This window comes from Gasterosteus aculeatus, chromosome 2 (assembly GCF_964276395.1).
Source record: "Gasterosteus aculeatus chromosome 2, fGasAcu3.hap1.1, whole genome shotgun sequence".
NCBI lineage: Eukaryota > Metazoa > Chordata > Actinopteri > Perciformes > Gasterosteidae > Gasterosteus > Gasterosteus aculeatus.
The window spans coordinates 3384361-3401250 of record NC_135689.1 but is presented as its reverse complement, the minus strand read 5'-3'; the positions used below and the strand labels follow the sequence as shown (position 1 = coordinate 3401250).

Below are 16890 nucleotides of genomic sequence, written 5' to 3'. Positions count from 1 at the left end.
TAATCTCGAACAATGTCAGTGGTAAACTAAGCACGGTCTGTGTCTGTAATGTGCAGGAAAAACATCAGCCTGAAGCTACAGATGTAGAGCAGTTGGTGATGCATCAGCATCAAGGGTTCAGGTGAGACGCCAAATTGTCCATTTTGGTAAATATTGCCTTGAATTGCTGTTTTCTAAGGGATGTTAAGACAATGTTACCCTTGAGTGTTATTGTTCACACTGGCTATTATCTGAATAATTATTTTACATTTATGTGATGAGTAGCTCCCTCTACCTGTTTGGCCACAGCACTTTAATTAGTGATTCCCAACAGGTGAGGCCAGATTACTTCCTGGTTTAAATGTAGGGTTCGCCCCAGGTTTCCCGAGCTCCACACTTGTCTCGGGAACGACTACGGCAGGACTGGGCGCAGAAGGACTGGGCGCAGAAGGACTGGGCGCTGAAGGACTGGTCGTGGAGCTCCCACGCCATCTGTGCAGTCTCCAGGTGTGTCTGTTTTTGTAGTGGAGCGGGGATGTTTTTGTTTTTGTGTGGATATGCTCCATAGCGGTGCCGTGATGTTGGGTGGAGTTTTATATGTTGTGTGTGACATGTGCTTATTTGTTTTGTGGCAGGAACGGGGAAGTGATGTCGGCTTTTCGGTGATTGCGGAGTTCACTGCTGTTTTTGCCCCTTTGCAAATATATTTTGTATTTATGGTTACTTTGTTTTATCCAGTATTTTGATTATGCATTGTTGTTGTTGTTTTTTTCTTTCCAGACAAGTTGTTTAGTTTCTTTGTTCTTTTCTTCCGTAAACCTACTGGAGTGTGTCCTACACTGGGGTCCTCAATGCCAGTGCAGGTGGGCTGATCATAGGTCTATAGGTCGTGGTTCACAGGTGGAGGGCTTCCTCATTCATAGTTTATTTGGCATGTTTTATATTTGTTGTATTCTAATTTGTGTGTTTTGCAGTGCATGTGTGACTTCTCCTTTCTGCTCCCTGGTGGTGGCCCCTTTCCCCTTCACTCCCCCACTCCTTTAGGCCTCCCTGATAGTCACCTTGTGCTGGTAAAACACCTCAGTGTAGCGACATCGATTTTTAGCATAGAAGATATTTTTGTAATAAAAGCCTTATTTTTAAACAGACTTAACTAACATGAAGCCTATCCATAAATAAAACTAGACACTGTTCAAAAGAAACTAGAAATTCACCTCTCTGCTCCCTTTCTTAAAACAAATGAGAAGCTAACATTTATATGTGGTATTCTCTGGGTGCAAGTCCCAGAGTGGCGTTGTCTCACTGCGGCCAGGCACATCAGTTGCCCCGGTCACATTTAGGTAGTAAAAAGCTGCAATAAATTGGGATGAGAAACTGATGCCAATGATACTGATACTTTGGAATCGACGGGGAGATTCTGATTCTGTTCTGATCATTTCATTTGTCGTTATTATTTATTTAAAGTAGAAAACCATATAATATTTAAACTAAGATTAAACTCCGTGCCAAGTTACACATATGTTAGCATATATTATTAAAGTTTACCTGTTCAACTTAATATCAACGTTACATTTTTTTTTTTTGAATGGTCTTGTGGTTTCCCTACGAATGCTGAGAACAAACCTACGCCCTTGAGTCCCAGACTAAAGGAGGACTCGTAGGTGTCCTCTGAGGACATTTCAGATCGGTGAGGTACGGGGAGGCTCTCTGGGAGCCCGGTGCCTCTCGCTCCGCCTCGCGTCGTTCCGTACCCACACCGCCATCACCTCTTAGGCCGACGATGGCGCACGATTTCACATCCTGGAGGAAGGTCAGAGTTGGATATTCTTTACCCTGTAACAGTATCATTAAAACAGTTTGTCCGTCTCTGCTGTGAGCATCAATGTAAGCTAATTGTATCCTGCTGTTTGCCAACAGTTTGATTTGATATGCCAGGAAAATACATATTTGAATCTGTATTTAGTAGAATAATTTTCATCAGAAATAATGGCTATAAATGTTGATTTGACAGACATTGATTATGTAATGAGATTGTGGCTACAAGGCCGATGGGAAAAGGATCTGCTGGCGATGTGATCATACGGTACAGATGTAGACCCGGAGGAGTCAACACATCTGTCCACTAACTGCAGTCCTCACATTGATACATGATGGTCAAGAGGATGTCATTTTTCTCTCTACTTGGTCAGATCAATACCAAAAGTATCGATACTAAGCTTAGTTTCTGCTATTGATCTTGCTAGGATCAATTCGAAAGACAGTGATCAGGCTCACGTTAGCTCACACTCTGGTTATAGAAATAGTCTTTAGTGATGCACTCGCCTCATGAAATGTGACAGTGTAAAAGTATTTATCATATTAGGAATCAGAAGCAGCGTCTATGCGGTGAGGCGTGTTGCTTCACTTCCTGTTGCCATCAAACTTTCACAGATTGTGTCTAATATTTATCGGTACAAGCGGGAAACTATCTGTTATCTATCTGACGTGTCGTTTAACACGCACACCCGTCCATCTTCTAGCAACGTTTCATTTAATCAAATAATTACTTAGCCATTGTTTAGCATCGACGCTAGTTCCACTAGCATTAGCTACATTAGCTTTGCAGCTAACCTAGTGACGTCTTCCCTCCCTCTCCTGCTCTCTCTCGTTTGGTCTGTCACATGTTTAGCTATTCCTCTGCCTCCCTTGCGTGGTACATGTAATGTAGTATATTTGATATGTCGGAGGCGAGGCTTAGTGAGGTAGAAGCACGGCTCCATGGAAGCTCAGTCGTTAGCTCCTGCTAGCCGTCCCCCGGCAACCCCCCCAGCAGGGAGGCTGCTGACTGTCCGGAGTAAGCTCGAGTCTCGAAGCACACGGTTCACCACCAACCACTTTTCCCGTTTCACACCGCTTCTCCCCACTCAGCGACACAGAAGCCAACTCTGGTTGTAGGTCGCTCCATTGTGAGGAACGTGAAGTTCGACCAGGGACCAGAGTCACGTGTTTACCTGGGGCCACAGCACCTGTAAATCCGTAACTGAATATAAGACCATCACAATAAAAGTAAGACAACTCTCCATTTCTGTGTTTCTGTTGACCCAAATAAAACGGAGCAAGACAAAGTGAAAACATAAGGAAAAAATGAACCGCATTGAACTGGGTTGTTTGATATTTCAGGCTGGTGCCCCTTTCCTTTTTTTATGAATTTTTATTGTGAATTATCTTAGATTGTTAACTAGTCAGCCTTTGTTGCTACTGAGTATCTACCTCCGGAATCACCTGGATGACGCACCGTTGATGAGTCCTATCTGCATGTTGCTGGTATCACATCGTTCTGTGGGAAACGTAAGATCGAGCATGCCACTTAAAACTAAAACACTAAATATATGTTTGTGTTCAAAAATGAGGAATCCTGATGAGACGGAAGTGACAGCAGTTCTGCAAAGAGGTGAGATTCTAAGTAACAGGTGGACACTTGTTTATGGCCTCATAGGCCTTGAAGGTTTTGTTTCCCCCTCTGTGCTTCTTTGAGGACTTTCATGAATCCGGTCTTTCTGGTGTTATAAAAGGGACAGTTTGATCGGAGAACGGGAGTTTGTTGGACCGGAGACTGTGGTTCCTTCGGGACTCTGGTCCTGACACCTGCCGTGGCCCTGCTTACGCCTGCTGCTGCCATCATCATGATTATTTTAGATATTAATCATATCACTGTACTCGTAAACCAACATTACCCTCTCCTAAAGTCTCTGTGCTCTCCCTCCCCACAGGCTTCTGTGGATGGTGGTTCTATCTGATGGTTGGGTGCCCCTGCAGTGGTCCTGCTGTGCGCCTGGCTTACTACAGTTACTTGAATAATTTCTGTCATAGGAATTGCATGTATTATACATTGTTCATTCTGTACACATGGCATCCATTGTAGTCTGTCCATCCCGGGAGTGGGATCCCTCCTCTGACGTTCTCCCTAAGGTTTCTTCCCTTTTTTCCCTCTTGGAAGTTTTTTTTTTCATTTTTTGGGGAGTTGTTCCTGTGCCGATGGAGGGTTTCTGGACAGAGGATGTTGTATGTGTACAGACTGTAAAGCCCTCTAAGGCAGATTTGTAATTTGTGATTATGGGCTATACAAAATAAAATGAATTGAATTGAAATTGAATTGATAGAGAAGCTGTAGATCAAGACCTGCCTCAGGAACGAGTCTGACCGTTTTTCCAGGATCTCAACACTTTTATCCGTTTTTGTTCAGAATTGAGACTGTTATCCTGTTTTATCTGTAACTCTTTATAATTAGATTTTTTGTTCTGAAGTAAATAAAACAGAGTTCGCTCTGAGCCTCTGAAGATTTTCTGAAAAGTTTCTTCGAGACCCTCCGGCGAGGGGGCCGCGCAGCCCCGGCTGAGGCGACTCCACTACGGACACTCGCACCCGCTCACCCCTCACCTCATAACCAGCGGGGGGGACAGAGACGTCTTCAGGAGCTCCGGGCCGGACCCGCGTTGCTTGGGGAACATGCAGTGGTCCGCTGTTGAGAGTGGGTGTATGAACAGTATTTGTCCAGGAGGGGGCGCTGTTGCGCCTCATATGTCATGGAGTCACATGTCACTGATGACTCCACTACGTATGAGGCCTAGTTTATGCTTCTGCGTTTCCAGAGAGACACAAGGACCTGCACACGAGCCCCTTGCGCGTCTTTTCACACCTCCTGTCGACCCATTTTTCTAGACTTGCGTCGCGAGCCTCCCGTCATTGGTGGACTATGAGGACGCGCACATGGCCTCTGATTCATGGAGGGAGATCTCCGCAAACGTCGGTTTGTCGGTCGAGGGGAACAAAGTTGTGGAGGAAAATACGAGACAAATGTGTCCGCGATGAAAAGCTGCAGTGTCGATGCACGAGGCAATAAAGTCTATGATACATAAATAAACAAACCAACGACTTCCACACAAAGACGTGACTCTCTAGGTCGTCTTCAACAAAAACACGTTACTCCGCCTGTTGTTCTGGCGGTGAATTGCTCTGCAACACACGCAAGACTTTTAGAACCATGAGTTGAAACGAGTGCGTCGACACAACGGTGCGTAAAGACGCAGAAGCACGCGCCATCCTTAAGGGGAATGGTCACCCACGCTCTGCACCTGACTCATGGAGAGCAGCATGTCATGCACCCATAGATATATATATAAAGTATATTTTATATTCATATATATACAATATATGAATTTTGTTTGGATGAATCTTACTAATGTGATGCAGGAGGAGCATGTGGACATATGTTCCCTGTGATCTCTAATATTTAATTAAAGAAATGACTGTAGGAAACACTGTTTAGAAGTTTATTGATGCATAATAAGGTTAAACACAAACAGGTTAAGATAAAATACAAACAGCACCTGTTAAAACTCTTAAAAAGTAAAAGATAAACATTTATTTGAATCGTTTAAATGAAACCATTACTTCATATTGAGTAATATCACCAACATTCTGAAGCTCAAAGACGTCAAACTACTTTTTTCCGTTTTTCAAACAAGCCTCCGAACCAGCCTTCAAAAAAGCTTTAAAACAAAGTGACTGAGGAGATAAAAATGAAATGTACAGTAAACACTGAAAACCAACATTTGAATAAGTAAAAGTATTAATCTACTATTTTAAAGACATATGATGTATTTCCGTTAAATGATCGTTTTGTGGGTTAACTACAAAATACTGTCTCATATCAAGAAAGAAGAAGTTGACACAATAATTACTCAGAAAGACAAAGATGTGGTTTTTCATGTCGTCATCCGTTCTGTCAGGGTGTGAGGTTGGAAGGCAGGACTCAAACGCAGACTTGCGGCAAACAAAAGACTTTAATAGTCACAAGGATCAAAAAACACCGGAACTGGGGGCAAACGCACACAGGCAAGAGACTACGACGATCCAAGACGAAAGACAATGACGCGACAAGTGACACAAGAGACACACGGCTTAAATACACAAGGGAGGTGCAGGTGATTGGACACAGGTGGAAACTATTAGACGAACACAGGTGATGACGAGACAAGGCAGGAAGTGAAGTTACCCGGGGACACGAGTGGCAGAAAACTACAAAATAAGACAGGAAGTGAACCACACCGTGACACGTTCCCCTGGTTCTGTCCATGCAGATGTTTTTATCCATCTGATAAAAGAGATTAAAGGTTATTTAAGAGTAACAGGTGTAAGTGTTGTGTTTGACCTTTGCTGACTGCTGGTAGTAATACACAAGTACACTCAGATTGTACTACATGGTGTGTTGTACTTGAAGTACCTGCAGCTGTTTCCATCCTCACATTTTCATAAACTCTCTCCTCTGGTTCATCATTCGTCCCTGTTAGAAGGATCAGATGAATGCATGAAGAGACACTTTATTCTCCTTTATTAAAGCTCTGCTGGCCTACAAAAGCATCCCAACTGCTGCAGCTTGTTCCCTTATAGAAGTATTCACATGAACCATCAATGTCTTTAAGCTCAAACACAGAATCTGTGACATCATCGATACACTTTGTCTTTAATTTAAAGGACGGTCAACCAGTCACTTGATCATCTGATTCTAGTATTTTAACAGCTGTGTGATGAACACACAGGATTTACTGAACCATGTTCAGGTTCCTCAGAGCCTCCGATTGCTTCATAGAGACAAGAATCACCTGCAGAGCAGTGAGGATGAAGACGAGGTCGTATCAATTATTTGAACCACTTTGTATCAATTATAGAATCTTCTCAAACAGATAAGCAGAAATGTAAATGTTAGCATTAAAGTTAAGAAGACATTATTAAATAAATCAGGATTAAAGCTGACCATGAAGAAGAGAAGCGTAATGTCCGTCTTGAGTTTCACCCTGGTTGATCATGTGGTCTGTAGCTGGGCTCTGATTGGTCCTCTGAGACCTTGTGGGTCCAAAACATGAAGTAAATACAGAGGATTTAATGAGGAACATGTAAAGTCCTGCTGCCATGTTCAGAGTGAGAGAAGAGAGGCTTGTACCAACCTGCTGAGGCTTGAAGCTGCAAGAAAAAGGTTTCACATTGATCATTAATTAGTGTGTGTAATAATATCTGTGACTTTGACTTATTTCAGTGAAATCAGTCTGATATCAGAAGGAAAAGATCTCACCTTCTGACTTTCTGTAGCGACGCAGAAACAGCAGCAGGAGAATAATCAGTAAAACTCCAGAAACCAGACCAACAACCAACGGCACGAGAAACACAGAGCTTGATGCTGCTTCTTCAGGATCTACACACAAGTACACACCAACCATGAAGAGATACACAAGTAACAATAATAATACAGTTTATTTATAACACACTCTTCATCAACAGATCTCAGAGTGTCACAGAGCCAGAAAAACATACTTAAAATAAAGTAAAACTAGTAAAAACACAGGTACTCAAATACACAAACATGAACCCTTGATCGCACAACATTCACCTTTCACTGCTGCTCATGTTACATCTCTAATATTATGTGTTTTTGAACATGAACATCTTTAAAACTATATTGTCTCACACAAACAAATAGTTTATCTTAAGATAACTTCTAATTCAGTGACACCTTTTCTCACTCAGACTGTAACACATGTTACAAAACTCGTACTCACATTTCACTGACAACCAGCTCTCTGCTGAGGTCAAAGTCTCCAAACCTTGAGGTGATTTCCTTCCTCTACATTTATAAAAGCCTTCATCTGACTTAGTAACTGCAGAGATAAGCAGCTCCCCTCTGACAGGATTTGGGATGAGTTTGTCATTTTTATAGAAATCCACATTATAAAGAAGGTTTTCTGTCCTCAACTTGCAGCCAAGAGTGACGGAATGTCCCTCAGTCACAGGATGGACAGAACTCACCAGGATGACATCACCACCTGTAAAGAGACCAGAGGACAGGAAGTCAAACAAGCTGATGAACAATGAGAAGAAGACATTTATAGTTTACATTTGTTATTCACATTCACACAGTAGCTGAGCGAATAGCTGCATTTCATGGATAGAAGAGACGGCCCTTTGGTGACGTACATGCTCACAGTTACATCTTTAATTAATGCTCAATATGTCGGGAGACAAATGTCCACTTAGTGGCAGTGAGCTACAGAATGGTCTAAAAGGTACAAAGTGAGCAGATAACTCTACAGCTCCTCCTGGTTTAAAGTCAATGGTGGATGTCAATGGTCATAGAGAGGAAAGTAAACCACAAAGACGTGTTGGAAAATACAGAGAAATGATACTGCAACAAACTAAGATTGTTGAATCGTTTGTTCAAATTAATATTGAGTTGAACTCATCATGAAGTCACCTAAAAAATGTCAGCACTCTGTAAATAGATGTGTAAATACTTTAGATATAAAAACCTTTAAATGAATATAAACTCACTGTGTATAGTGATGTTGGCTGCATTGCTGGACTGTGTTACAGACTCACACCAGTACACTCCACTACTCGCTCTAGCGTTGGTGTTGCATGTGGATCCAGTCATTTCTCCCCAGTTAGGACAGATTGACCTCTTGCCATCTTCATCAGCCTTCTTCACTCTCCACTCATCAGAGTTTCCCTCACAGATCAGTGACAGTGACTCTGTGCTGAAGTGCTGCAGTCTGTGAGGACTCACTGTGAGAGACGCTGCTGGATTCACACCTGAAGACACATCATTAGGAGACACACACAGGACAAACAATGTCAACACAAAAAGGACATTTATTCCCTTGTGCAAGAATATAAAAGTCTGAACAAACTCACCTCCAGACCAGACAAACTTCACACGACTATACTGAGTGTAAGACACAGGATCTCCTCTTCCAGCTCTGCACGCATATCCTGCTGTGTGTGTCTGTCCATGAAGAATGTAGGAATCCTGTTCAGTCCCAGTGGTGCCACCAGCTAGAAGCTCATAGGTGTAGGCAATTGACCCTTCGGGAACAGCCTTATACCAGAAGAACCTCCATCCTGCAGACGGAGGTTCAACACTGCAGGTCAGAGTCACTGAGTCTCCAGGACTCGTCCATGATAGAGACACTGTGAGGACAGGACGAGGGACATCTGTTGGAAAGAGGTTTGACAGAATAAAGACGTGTTATGATGAGTCCTTGGTGGATTACTATCACTGCTGATGTCCTCCATCTTTTTATCTGTCTTCATGTGTTAAACAGGTGTTTGGGTACAATGTCTTTAAACATAGTAACTAATCTCACATTTCAAATATTCTATTTCAGGTTCTTTGTCCTTAAATCTGCACTTGTAAGAGCTCCCATCAGACATCAGAGAAATGGTGATTTCATGTGTGTGTTGATGGTTTGTGTCCATCTCAATAAGTGTTTTGTCTTTGTAGAAGTCAGCATTCTTCTCCTTTCTCTGGTCTCCATGTCGACAGTGAAGAGTCACTGATTCTCCTTCATACAAGGAGGACGCAGGAGTTAAAGGATCACATCTGTGTCTGTGGAACAGTTACTTCTTTGCTTTACTAAATCAGTTCAAAGGCGGCACGGTGGTGTGGTGGTTATCACTGTCGCCTCACAGCAAAAAGGTCCTTGGTTCGACTACGCCCAGTGGTTCTGTGTGGAGTCTGCATGTTCTCTCTGTGTCTGTGTGGGTTCTCTCTGGGTACTCCAGCTTCCTCCCACAGTCCAAAGACATGCGTTGGGGATCAGGTGGATCGGTAACTTTAAATTGCCTGTAGGTGTGTGAATGGTTGTGTTTCTGTGTTAGCCCTGTGATTGGCTGGCAAACAGTCCAGGGTGAACCCTGTCTATCGCCCAAACTTGGCCGGGATAAACTCCAGCCCCCCTGTGTGCAGGATAAGTAGTTTATGGATGGTTGGAAATCTTTTAATTAAATGATACAAGATATCAGGGATTTTTAAACTAAGATTGTTGAATCGTTTGTTCAAATAAATATTGAGTTAAACTCATCATGAAGTCACCTTAAAAATGTCAGCACTCTGTAATAAGATGTGTAAATACTTTAGATATAAAAACCTTTAAATGAATATAAACTCACTGTGTATAGTGATGTTGGCTGCATTGCTGGACTGTGTTACAGACTCACACCAGTACACTCCACTACTCGCTCTAGCGTTGGTGTTGCATGTGGATCCAGTCATTTCTCCCCAGTTAGGACAGATTGACCTCTTGCCATCTTCATCAGCCTTCTTCACTCTCCACTCAGCAGAGTTTCCCTCACAGATCAGTGACAGTGACTCTGTGCTGAAGTGCTGCAGTCTGTGAGGACTCACTGTGAGAGACGCTGCTGGATTCACACCTGAAGACACATCATTAGGAGACACACACAGGACAAACAATGTCAACACACAAAGGACATTTATTCCCTTGTGCAAGAATATAAAAGTCTGAACAAACTCACCTCCAGACCAGACAAACTTCACACGACTATACTGAGTGTAAGACACAGGATCTCCTCTTCCAGCTCTGCACGCATATCCTGCTGTGTGTGTCTGTCCATGAAGAATGTAGGAATCCTGTTCAGTCCCAGTGGTGCCACCAGCTAGAAGCTCATAGGTGTAGGCGATTGACCCTTCGGGAACAGCCTTATACCAGAAGAACCTCCATCCTGCAGACGGAGGTTCAACACTGCAGGTCAGAGTCACTGAGTCTCCAGGACTCGTCCATGATGGAGACACTGTGAGGACAGGACGAGGGACATCTGTTGGAAAGAGGTTTGACAGAATAAAGACGTGTTATGATGAGTCCTTGGTGGATTACTGTCACTGCTGATGTCCTCCATCTTTTTATCTGTCTTCATGTGTTAAACAGGTGTTTGGGTACAATGTCTTTAAACACAGTAACTAATCTCACATTTCAAATATTCTATTTCAGGTTCTTTGTCCTTAAATCTTCACTTGTAAGAGCTCCCATCAGACATCAGAGAAATGGTGATTTCATGTGTGTGTTGATGGTTTGTGTCCATCTCAATAAGTGTTTTGTCTTTGTAGAAGTCAGCATTCTTCTCCTTTCTCTGGTCTCCATGTCGACAGTGAAGAGTCACTGATTCTCCTTCATACAAGGAGGACGCAGGAGTTAAAGGATCACATCTGTGTCTGTGGAACAGTTACTTCTTTGCTTTACTAAATCAGTTCAAAGGCGGCACGGTGGTGTCGTGGTTATCACTGTCGCCTCACAGCAAAATGGTCCTATAGGTTCGACTCTGCCCAGTGGTTCTGTGTGGAGTCTGCATGTTCTCTCTGTGTCTGTGTGGGTTCTCTCTGGGTACTCCAGCTTCCTCCCACAGTCCAAAGACATGCGTTGGGGATCAGGTTGATCGGTAACTTTAAATTACCTGTAGGTGTGTGAATGGTTGTGTTTCTCTGTTAGCCCTGTGATTGGCTGGAAAACAGTCCAGGGTGAACCCTGTCTAATTCCCAAACTTGGCCAGGATAAACTCCAGCCCCCCTGTGTGCAGGATAAGTTGTTTGTAGATGGTTGGAAATCTTTTAATTAAATGATACAAGATATCAGGGATTTTTAAACTAAGATTGTTGAATCGTTTGTTCAAATAAATATTGAGTTAAACTCATCATGAAGTCACCTTAAAAATGTCAGCACTCTGTAATAAGATGTGTAAATACTTTAGATATAAAAACCTTTAAATGAATAGAAACTCACTGTGTATAGTGATGTTGGCTGCATTGCTGGACTGTGTTTCAGACTCACACCAGTACACTCCACTACTCGCTCTAGTGTCGGTGTTGCATGTGGATCCATTCATTGCTCCCCACTTAGAACAGATTGACCTCTTGCCATCTTCATCAGCCTTCTTCACTCTCCACTCAGCAGAGTTTCCCTCACAGATCAGTGACAGTGACTCTGTGCTGAAGTGCTGCAGTCTGTGAGGACTCACTGTGAGAGACGCTGCTGGATTCACACCTGAAGACACATCATTAGGAGACACACACAGGACAAACAATGGCAACACAAAAAGGACATTTATTCCCTTGTGCAAGAATATAAAAGTCTGAACAAACTCACCTCCAGACCAGACAAACTTCAGATCACTATTCTGAGTGTAAAACACAGGATCTCCTCTTCCAGCTCTGCACTTATATCCTGCTGTGTGTGTCTGTCCATGAATAATGTAGGAATCCTGTTCAGTCCCAGTGGTGCCACCAGCTAGAAGCTCATAGGTGTAGGCGATTGACCCTTTGGGAACAGCCTTATACCAGAAGAACCTCCATCCTGCAGACGGAGGTTCAACACTGCAGGTCAGAGTCACTGAGTCTCCAGGACTCGTCCATGATGGAGACACTGTGAGGACAGACTGAGGGACATCTGTTGGAAAGAGGTTTGACAGAATAAAGACGTGTTATGATGAGTCCTTGGTGGATTACTGTCACTGCTGATGTCCTCCATCTTTTTATCTGTCTTCATGTGTTAAACAGGTGTTTGGGTACAATGTCTTTAAACACAGTAACTAATCTCACATTTCAAATATTCTATTTCAGATGAGGTATATTGTGGTATATTATTGGTTTAATGCTGCTTATGCTTCAACTCTCTGAGAAAACATTAAAAAAATATATACGTGTGTGTATAGTGAGCTTCATGGAGAGTTTGTACGTCACTCTTGATTATTATTTACAGGAGGGGTTTTCAACGTTGTTCAGGCCAAGGACCCCAAAACTGATGGCGAGATGGAGCAGGGATTCCCTACGGAGTTTGGTCCGCCAGCTTGTATTTCTGAGCTTTGTGCTCTTTAGACGCGAGCATGAACGATATCTGATTGGCTGCTCCCCGTGCTGTTGTATTTGCATGAAAGGAGCTTTGAGTGAACTGGTGCCCAGCTTGAGAGCTCCTGTGGGAAGATGAATGTGTGCGTTGTGGACTGAAAGATAACGTCTTCTCCATCAATTTATCTGTTCGCTACAATATGTTGGATTCATGTTAATGTGTATTTAAAGACAATAAATACAATTCTGATTCTGAAGACATTTCAATTTGTGGAGAGAAAACAAGGTTGTCTTATCAACCAAAAATGTTGTGCAGTACCTCCGCCGACCGACCCCCTGTTGAAGATCTCTGATTTACAGCATTGATTTATCTTGTTTAAAACATTTGCAGCATAATGGCAAGAAAAGAGAGACTCCAAAAGCAGAGGAGGGACCTGCAGTGGCGCCACTGTTTCAGTTTTTAGCTCGGTGGCGATCGCCGGAAAAAGACCGGTTTAAACAGGAGTTTGGTACAATGTCTTTAAACATAGTAACTAATCTTACATTTCAAATATTCTATTTCAGATTCTTTGTCCTTAAATCTGCACTTGTAAGAGCTCCCATCAGACATCAGAGAAATGGTGATTTCATGTGTGTGTTGATGGTTTGTGTCCATCTCAATAAGTGTTTTGTCTTTGTAGAAGTCAGCATTCTTCTCCTTTCTCTGGTCTCCATGTCGACAGTGAAGAGTCACTGATTCTCCTTCATACAAGGAGGACGCAGGAGTTAAAGGATCACGTCTCTGTCTGTGTAACAGTTACTTCTTTGCTTTACTAAATCAGTTTCCTTAAATGAACAATGATACAAGATATCAGTGATTTATCTTTCCTACAAAATTATAATTTAACATAAAGTTGCAGACAGAAGAAGATGTCAAAGTCAGTCTCCCTGTAATAAATAATAAAATGTTCACTGAGTAATGAGAACATTTCACCTGAAGGAGGCGCCACACTCTGCTGATGTGTTTGATCCATTTGTGTCATCAATAATAAATCAATAACTAATTTATAAATTGTCAATTACTCATTCAGTTACTACTCATTTAGTTACTCCTGAATGATTAATTCCAGTCAGTGTCATTTCCTTCTCTTGAGTCACATATGAAGGTAACTTTCTCTCCAGTAAATAAAGGGGACCAGTTTGGCTCAATATGCAGCAAAGCATCTAGAAACAAACACAACATGCAAAGAATGAATCTTGTCTTCTGTCTTGTATTCATCATAAATTAACTAAAGAGAAATATTACATGTAAAATAGTGATAGAAGGTGTTGAGTCGTCTTGAGTCAATGTATCAAAATAAAGAAAGTTGTATAGAAACCTTGAGCGTGTCCACAGTAGAGGAGAATATTCAGCGCTAAAATAAAGTGAGAAACATCATCAAACTGACAGAAACTATTAACTTCTGGCATTTAAAAAGTTGTATCTATGAAAACTATGATTTAAACAGAGAAAGTACTCACAGAAAAGCCCCAACGCACCAAACAAGGTGTGTCCCATCCTCACGTCCACGCTGACACTCGCTTGTGAGAAACGATTCCGCTTTGTGTCAAGAGACAGTTTGAAAGTTGAGAAACATGCAGAGAAATGTGGAAATGCAGAGACCACAGATGAATATCAGATGTGAGGTTTTTTTTAACCTCTGCTTCTGTTTATGATCTTTATTTTAAATATATCCAGTGACCCAGAGAAAAGTCTTCTATCATTTTAGAATGACTGATACAAAAACCCTTTGAGATAAAGACCAGACCAAAATAAATCCACCCACTTTTAATTAGACTTAAATATAGTAAGTGAGCCATTTTATTTGATCAATCATAAGGTTCCTTTTTGTGCATCAAAGTCTCATTCAACTCTAACAGCAAAACACAGCAGCAGGAGGATTTGGAGCATTCTGGGACGCCTCTTTCATCACAACTGAACTGCAGCCTGAGACGTGTAAATTAAAGTGAAAAAAAGCTGTATTCTTTTTTTTGGGGTTGTTCATCTTTTTGTATTTTGCAATAGAAAAATAAAAGCACATATTATTCACATATTCAACAATACATTTAGAGAAGGTATAAATCAACAGAACCTTTAAAACACATCAAATAGGAAATATTGAAGTCTCTTTCACAGACCACCTCATTCGCATGAGACTTAATGAAGTAAATGGAGATAATTTCCACCAACTCTTTAGTTCCTCATCTTCCACAGAATATATATATATATATATATATATATATGTGTGTAATGAATGACCCGTGATCAACAAAATAAAAATGTGTCTTCATATGTCACTTCAGTCGTGACATTCACAGATCTTATCCAACATCTGTGCTTTATAGATAATTCTCCAGCCATTGCGTGAGGAGAAGAACCACAAGGCTTCTCAGACTGACATGTCCTGTTTCCCTTCACTTATAACAGACGTGTTGCTTCCTGTTGTGTGGCGTCACATGACCACATTCACACCAGGGCTCATCCGTTTCTGTAAAGGTGTGATGTATAATAAGTTTTAATTCTAAGAATTAGAAACTTAATGAAGTTCCATGAACTTCAAAAACAAATCATTTAGCACTAATGCAGTGGACCCGTGCATTAGTGCAGTGCACGTGATGAAGCCCTGAGCCGATGGTGTCAGATCTTGGAGCACGCTGCCAGGAAGTGAAAAAATGTTTTCCACAAGTTGGACCGGTCAGGGAGGCCCTGATAATGTGTCTCCTGGGTCACGTGGACATGGCGACCTGGGACAGAACCCAGGGGCATATGTCTGCATATGGTCCATAGGGACTAGGCACCACCAAAGTTTGGGGAAAGACCCAATTGTCACCCCAAAATATGTTTTTAATTTTAACTGCCTGTGTTACAGGTTTTATGATGAGAGAGCCTGATGACAGACTGATGACAGACTTGTGCCTAAGACACACTGAAAAAATAAAAAAATGAATGACACAGGCAGACGTGTGGCTTCTTTTACATTACATGTCATTTAGCCGACGCTTTCATCCAAAGCGACGTGCAATAAGTGCATTCAACCATAGGGTACAAACTCAGGAAAACAAGAAAGTGCAATTTTCTCAAATAAGCCAATTTACAATTTGCTATAGATAAGTGACGTTACAAGTACAATTTAAGTGCTATAATTTGTTAGTCTTTAGTCGAGATAGAGTCTGAAGAGGTGTGTCCTTAGTTTGCGGCGGAAGATGTGAAGGCTCTCTGCGGTCCTGATGTCTTCAGAGAGCTCGTTCCACCATTTCGGCGCAAGGACAGCAAAGAGTCGAGATCTAGTCGAATGTTTTGCTCTCAGTGAGGGAGGGACGAGCAGTTTTGCAGATGCAGAGCGGAAAGTGCGGGTTGGGATGTAGGGTTTGACCATGTCCTGGACCCGATCCATTCACAGCATGGTACGTGAGCACCAATGTTTTGAACTGGATGCGGGCGGCTACCGGTAGCCAGTGAAGAGAGCGGAGGAGTGGAGTAGTGTGGGAGAATTTCGGAAGGTTGAAGACCAGTTGAGCTGCTGCATTCTGAATGAGCTGCAGAGGTCGAATGACGGTGGCAGGGAGACCAGCCAGGAGGGAGTTGCAGTAGTCCAGGCGGGAGATGACAAGAGCCTCAATCAGTACCTGCGCTGCCTTCTGAGTCAGAAGGGGACGTATTCTCCTGATGTTGTAGTGCGTGTATCTACAGGATCGTGTTGTCGCGGTGATGCCTTGTTGACGGCAGAAGGATAATGCTAACAAACCCACATAATGGGACCATGTTATTTTAGCCCAGAACCAGCAGGCTAGCAACTCAAAAGTAATATTAACTGGTGATAATTAGGCTTTTATAATCCTTGGGAGAGTAATAAGATTATGTCTGTTCCCTTTAATCTCGAACAATGTCAGCGGTAAACTAAGCACGGTCTGTGTCTGTAATGTGCAGGAAAAACATCAGCCTGAAGCTACAGATGCAGAGCAGTTGGTGATGCATCAGCATCAAGGGTTCAGGTGAGACGCCAAATTGTCCATTTTGGTAAATATTGCCTTTAATTGCTGTTTTCTAAGGGATGTTAAGACAATGTTACTGTTACGGCCCTTTTGTAGACTCCAGGACAGTAAAACAACAATCAAAGAAAGGTGACAGAGTCAGGGTAAAAGGTGTCTTTCTAGTTTTTATTCTTACACAAAAAGATGGCTCCCAACAAGAGGGAGGGAGATGGTGGAAGATGGGACCTACAGGTTGT

General features: G+C 42.3%; 2 protein-coding genes and 1 long non-coding RNA gene across 4 annotated transcripts in view; 1 reads left to right on the top strand and 2 right to left on the bottom strand.

The window, feature by feature from the left end:
- Positions 1–5994: 5994 nt before the first annotated feature.
- LOC120829273 (Fc receptor-like protein 5) overlaps positions 5995–16890 on the bottom strand; it is a 29480-nt gene continuing 18584 nt past the window's right edge. Inside the window, exons 10-12 of one of the 2 annotated variants that reach the window (XM_078083438.1) lie at positions 6570–6620; positions 6242–6301; positions 5995–6112 (exon numbers count right to left, since the gene is read on the bottom strand). In XM_078083438.1, the coding sequence (XP_077939564.1) occupies positions 6105–6112; positions 6242–6301; positions 6570–6620 (119 nt within the window). In that variant the 3' untranslated portion in view covers positions 5995–6104. The remainder of the gene's footprint in view (positions 6113–6241; positions 6302–6569; positions 6621–16890) is intronic. The other variant, XM_078083436.1, reaches the window with a different exon arrangement.
- Positions 9908–14293, bottom strand: LOC144383797 (uncharacterized). Its single transcript, XM_078083443.1, has 6 exons — positions 14144–14293; positions 14002–14037; positions 11946–12245; positions 11583–11843; positions 10324–10623; positions 9908–10221 (listed from the first exon to the last, which is right to left on the bottom strand). The coding sequence occupies exons 1-6, from the start codon at positions 14178–14180 to the stop codon at positions 9941–9943; spliced, it is 1215 nt and encodes a 404-aa protein (XP_077939569.1). The 5' UTR covers positions 14181–14293; the 3' UTR covers positions 9908–9940.
- LOC120813120 (uncharacterized) overlaps positions 15927–16890 on the top strand; it is a 1691-nt gene continuing 727 nt past the window's right edge. Inside the window, exons 1-2 of the long non-coding RNA XR_005710817.2 lie at positions 15927–16066; positions 16590–16654. This is a non-coding gene — a long non-coding RNA (uncharacterized LOC120813120). The remainder of the gene's footprint in view (positions 16067–16589; positions 16655–16890) is intronic.

Excerpts from the sequence above, each read along its gene's own strand:
- LOC144383797 (XM_078083443.1), bottom strand. The coding sequence starts at position 14,180 with ATGGGACACACCTTGTTTGGTGCGTTGGGGCTTTTCT. Across the intron at positions 11,844-11,945 it reads GAAGTTTGTCTGGTCTGGAG|GTGTGAATCCAGCAGCGTCT; the intron begins GTGAGTTTGTTC and ends ATGTGTCTTCAG. Across the intron at positions 10,222-10,323 it reads GAAGTTTGTCTGGTCTGGAG|GTGTGAATCCAGCAGCGTCT; the intron begins GTGAGTTTGTTC and ends ATGTGTCTTCAG.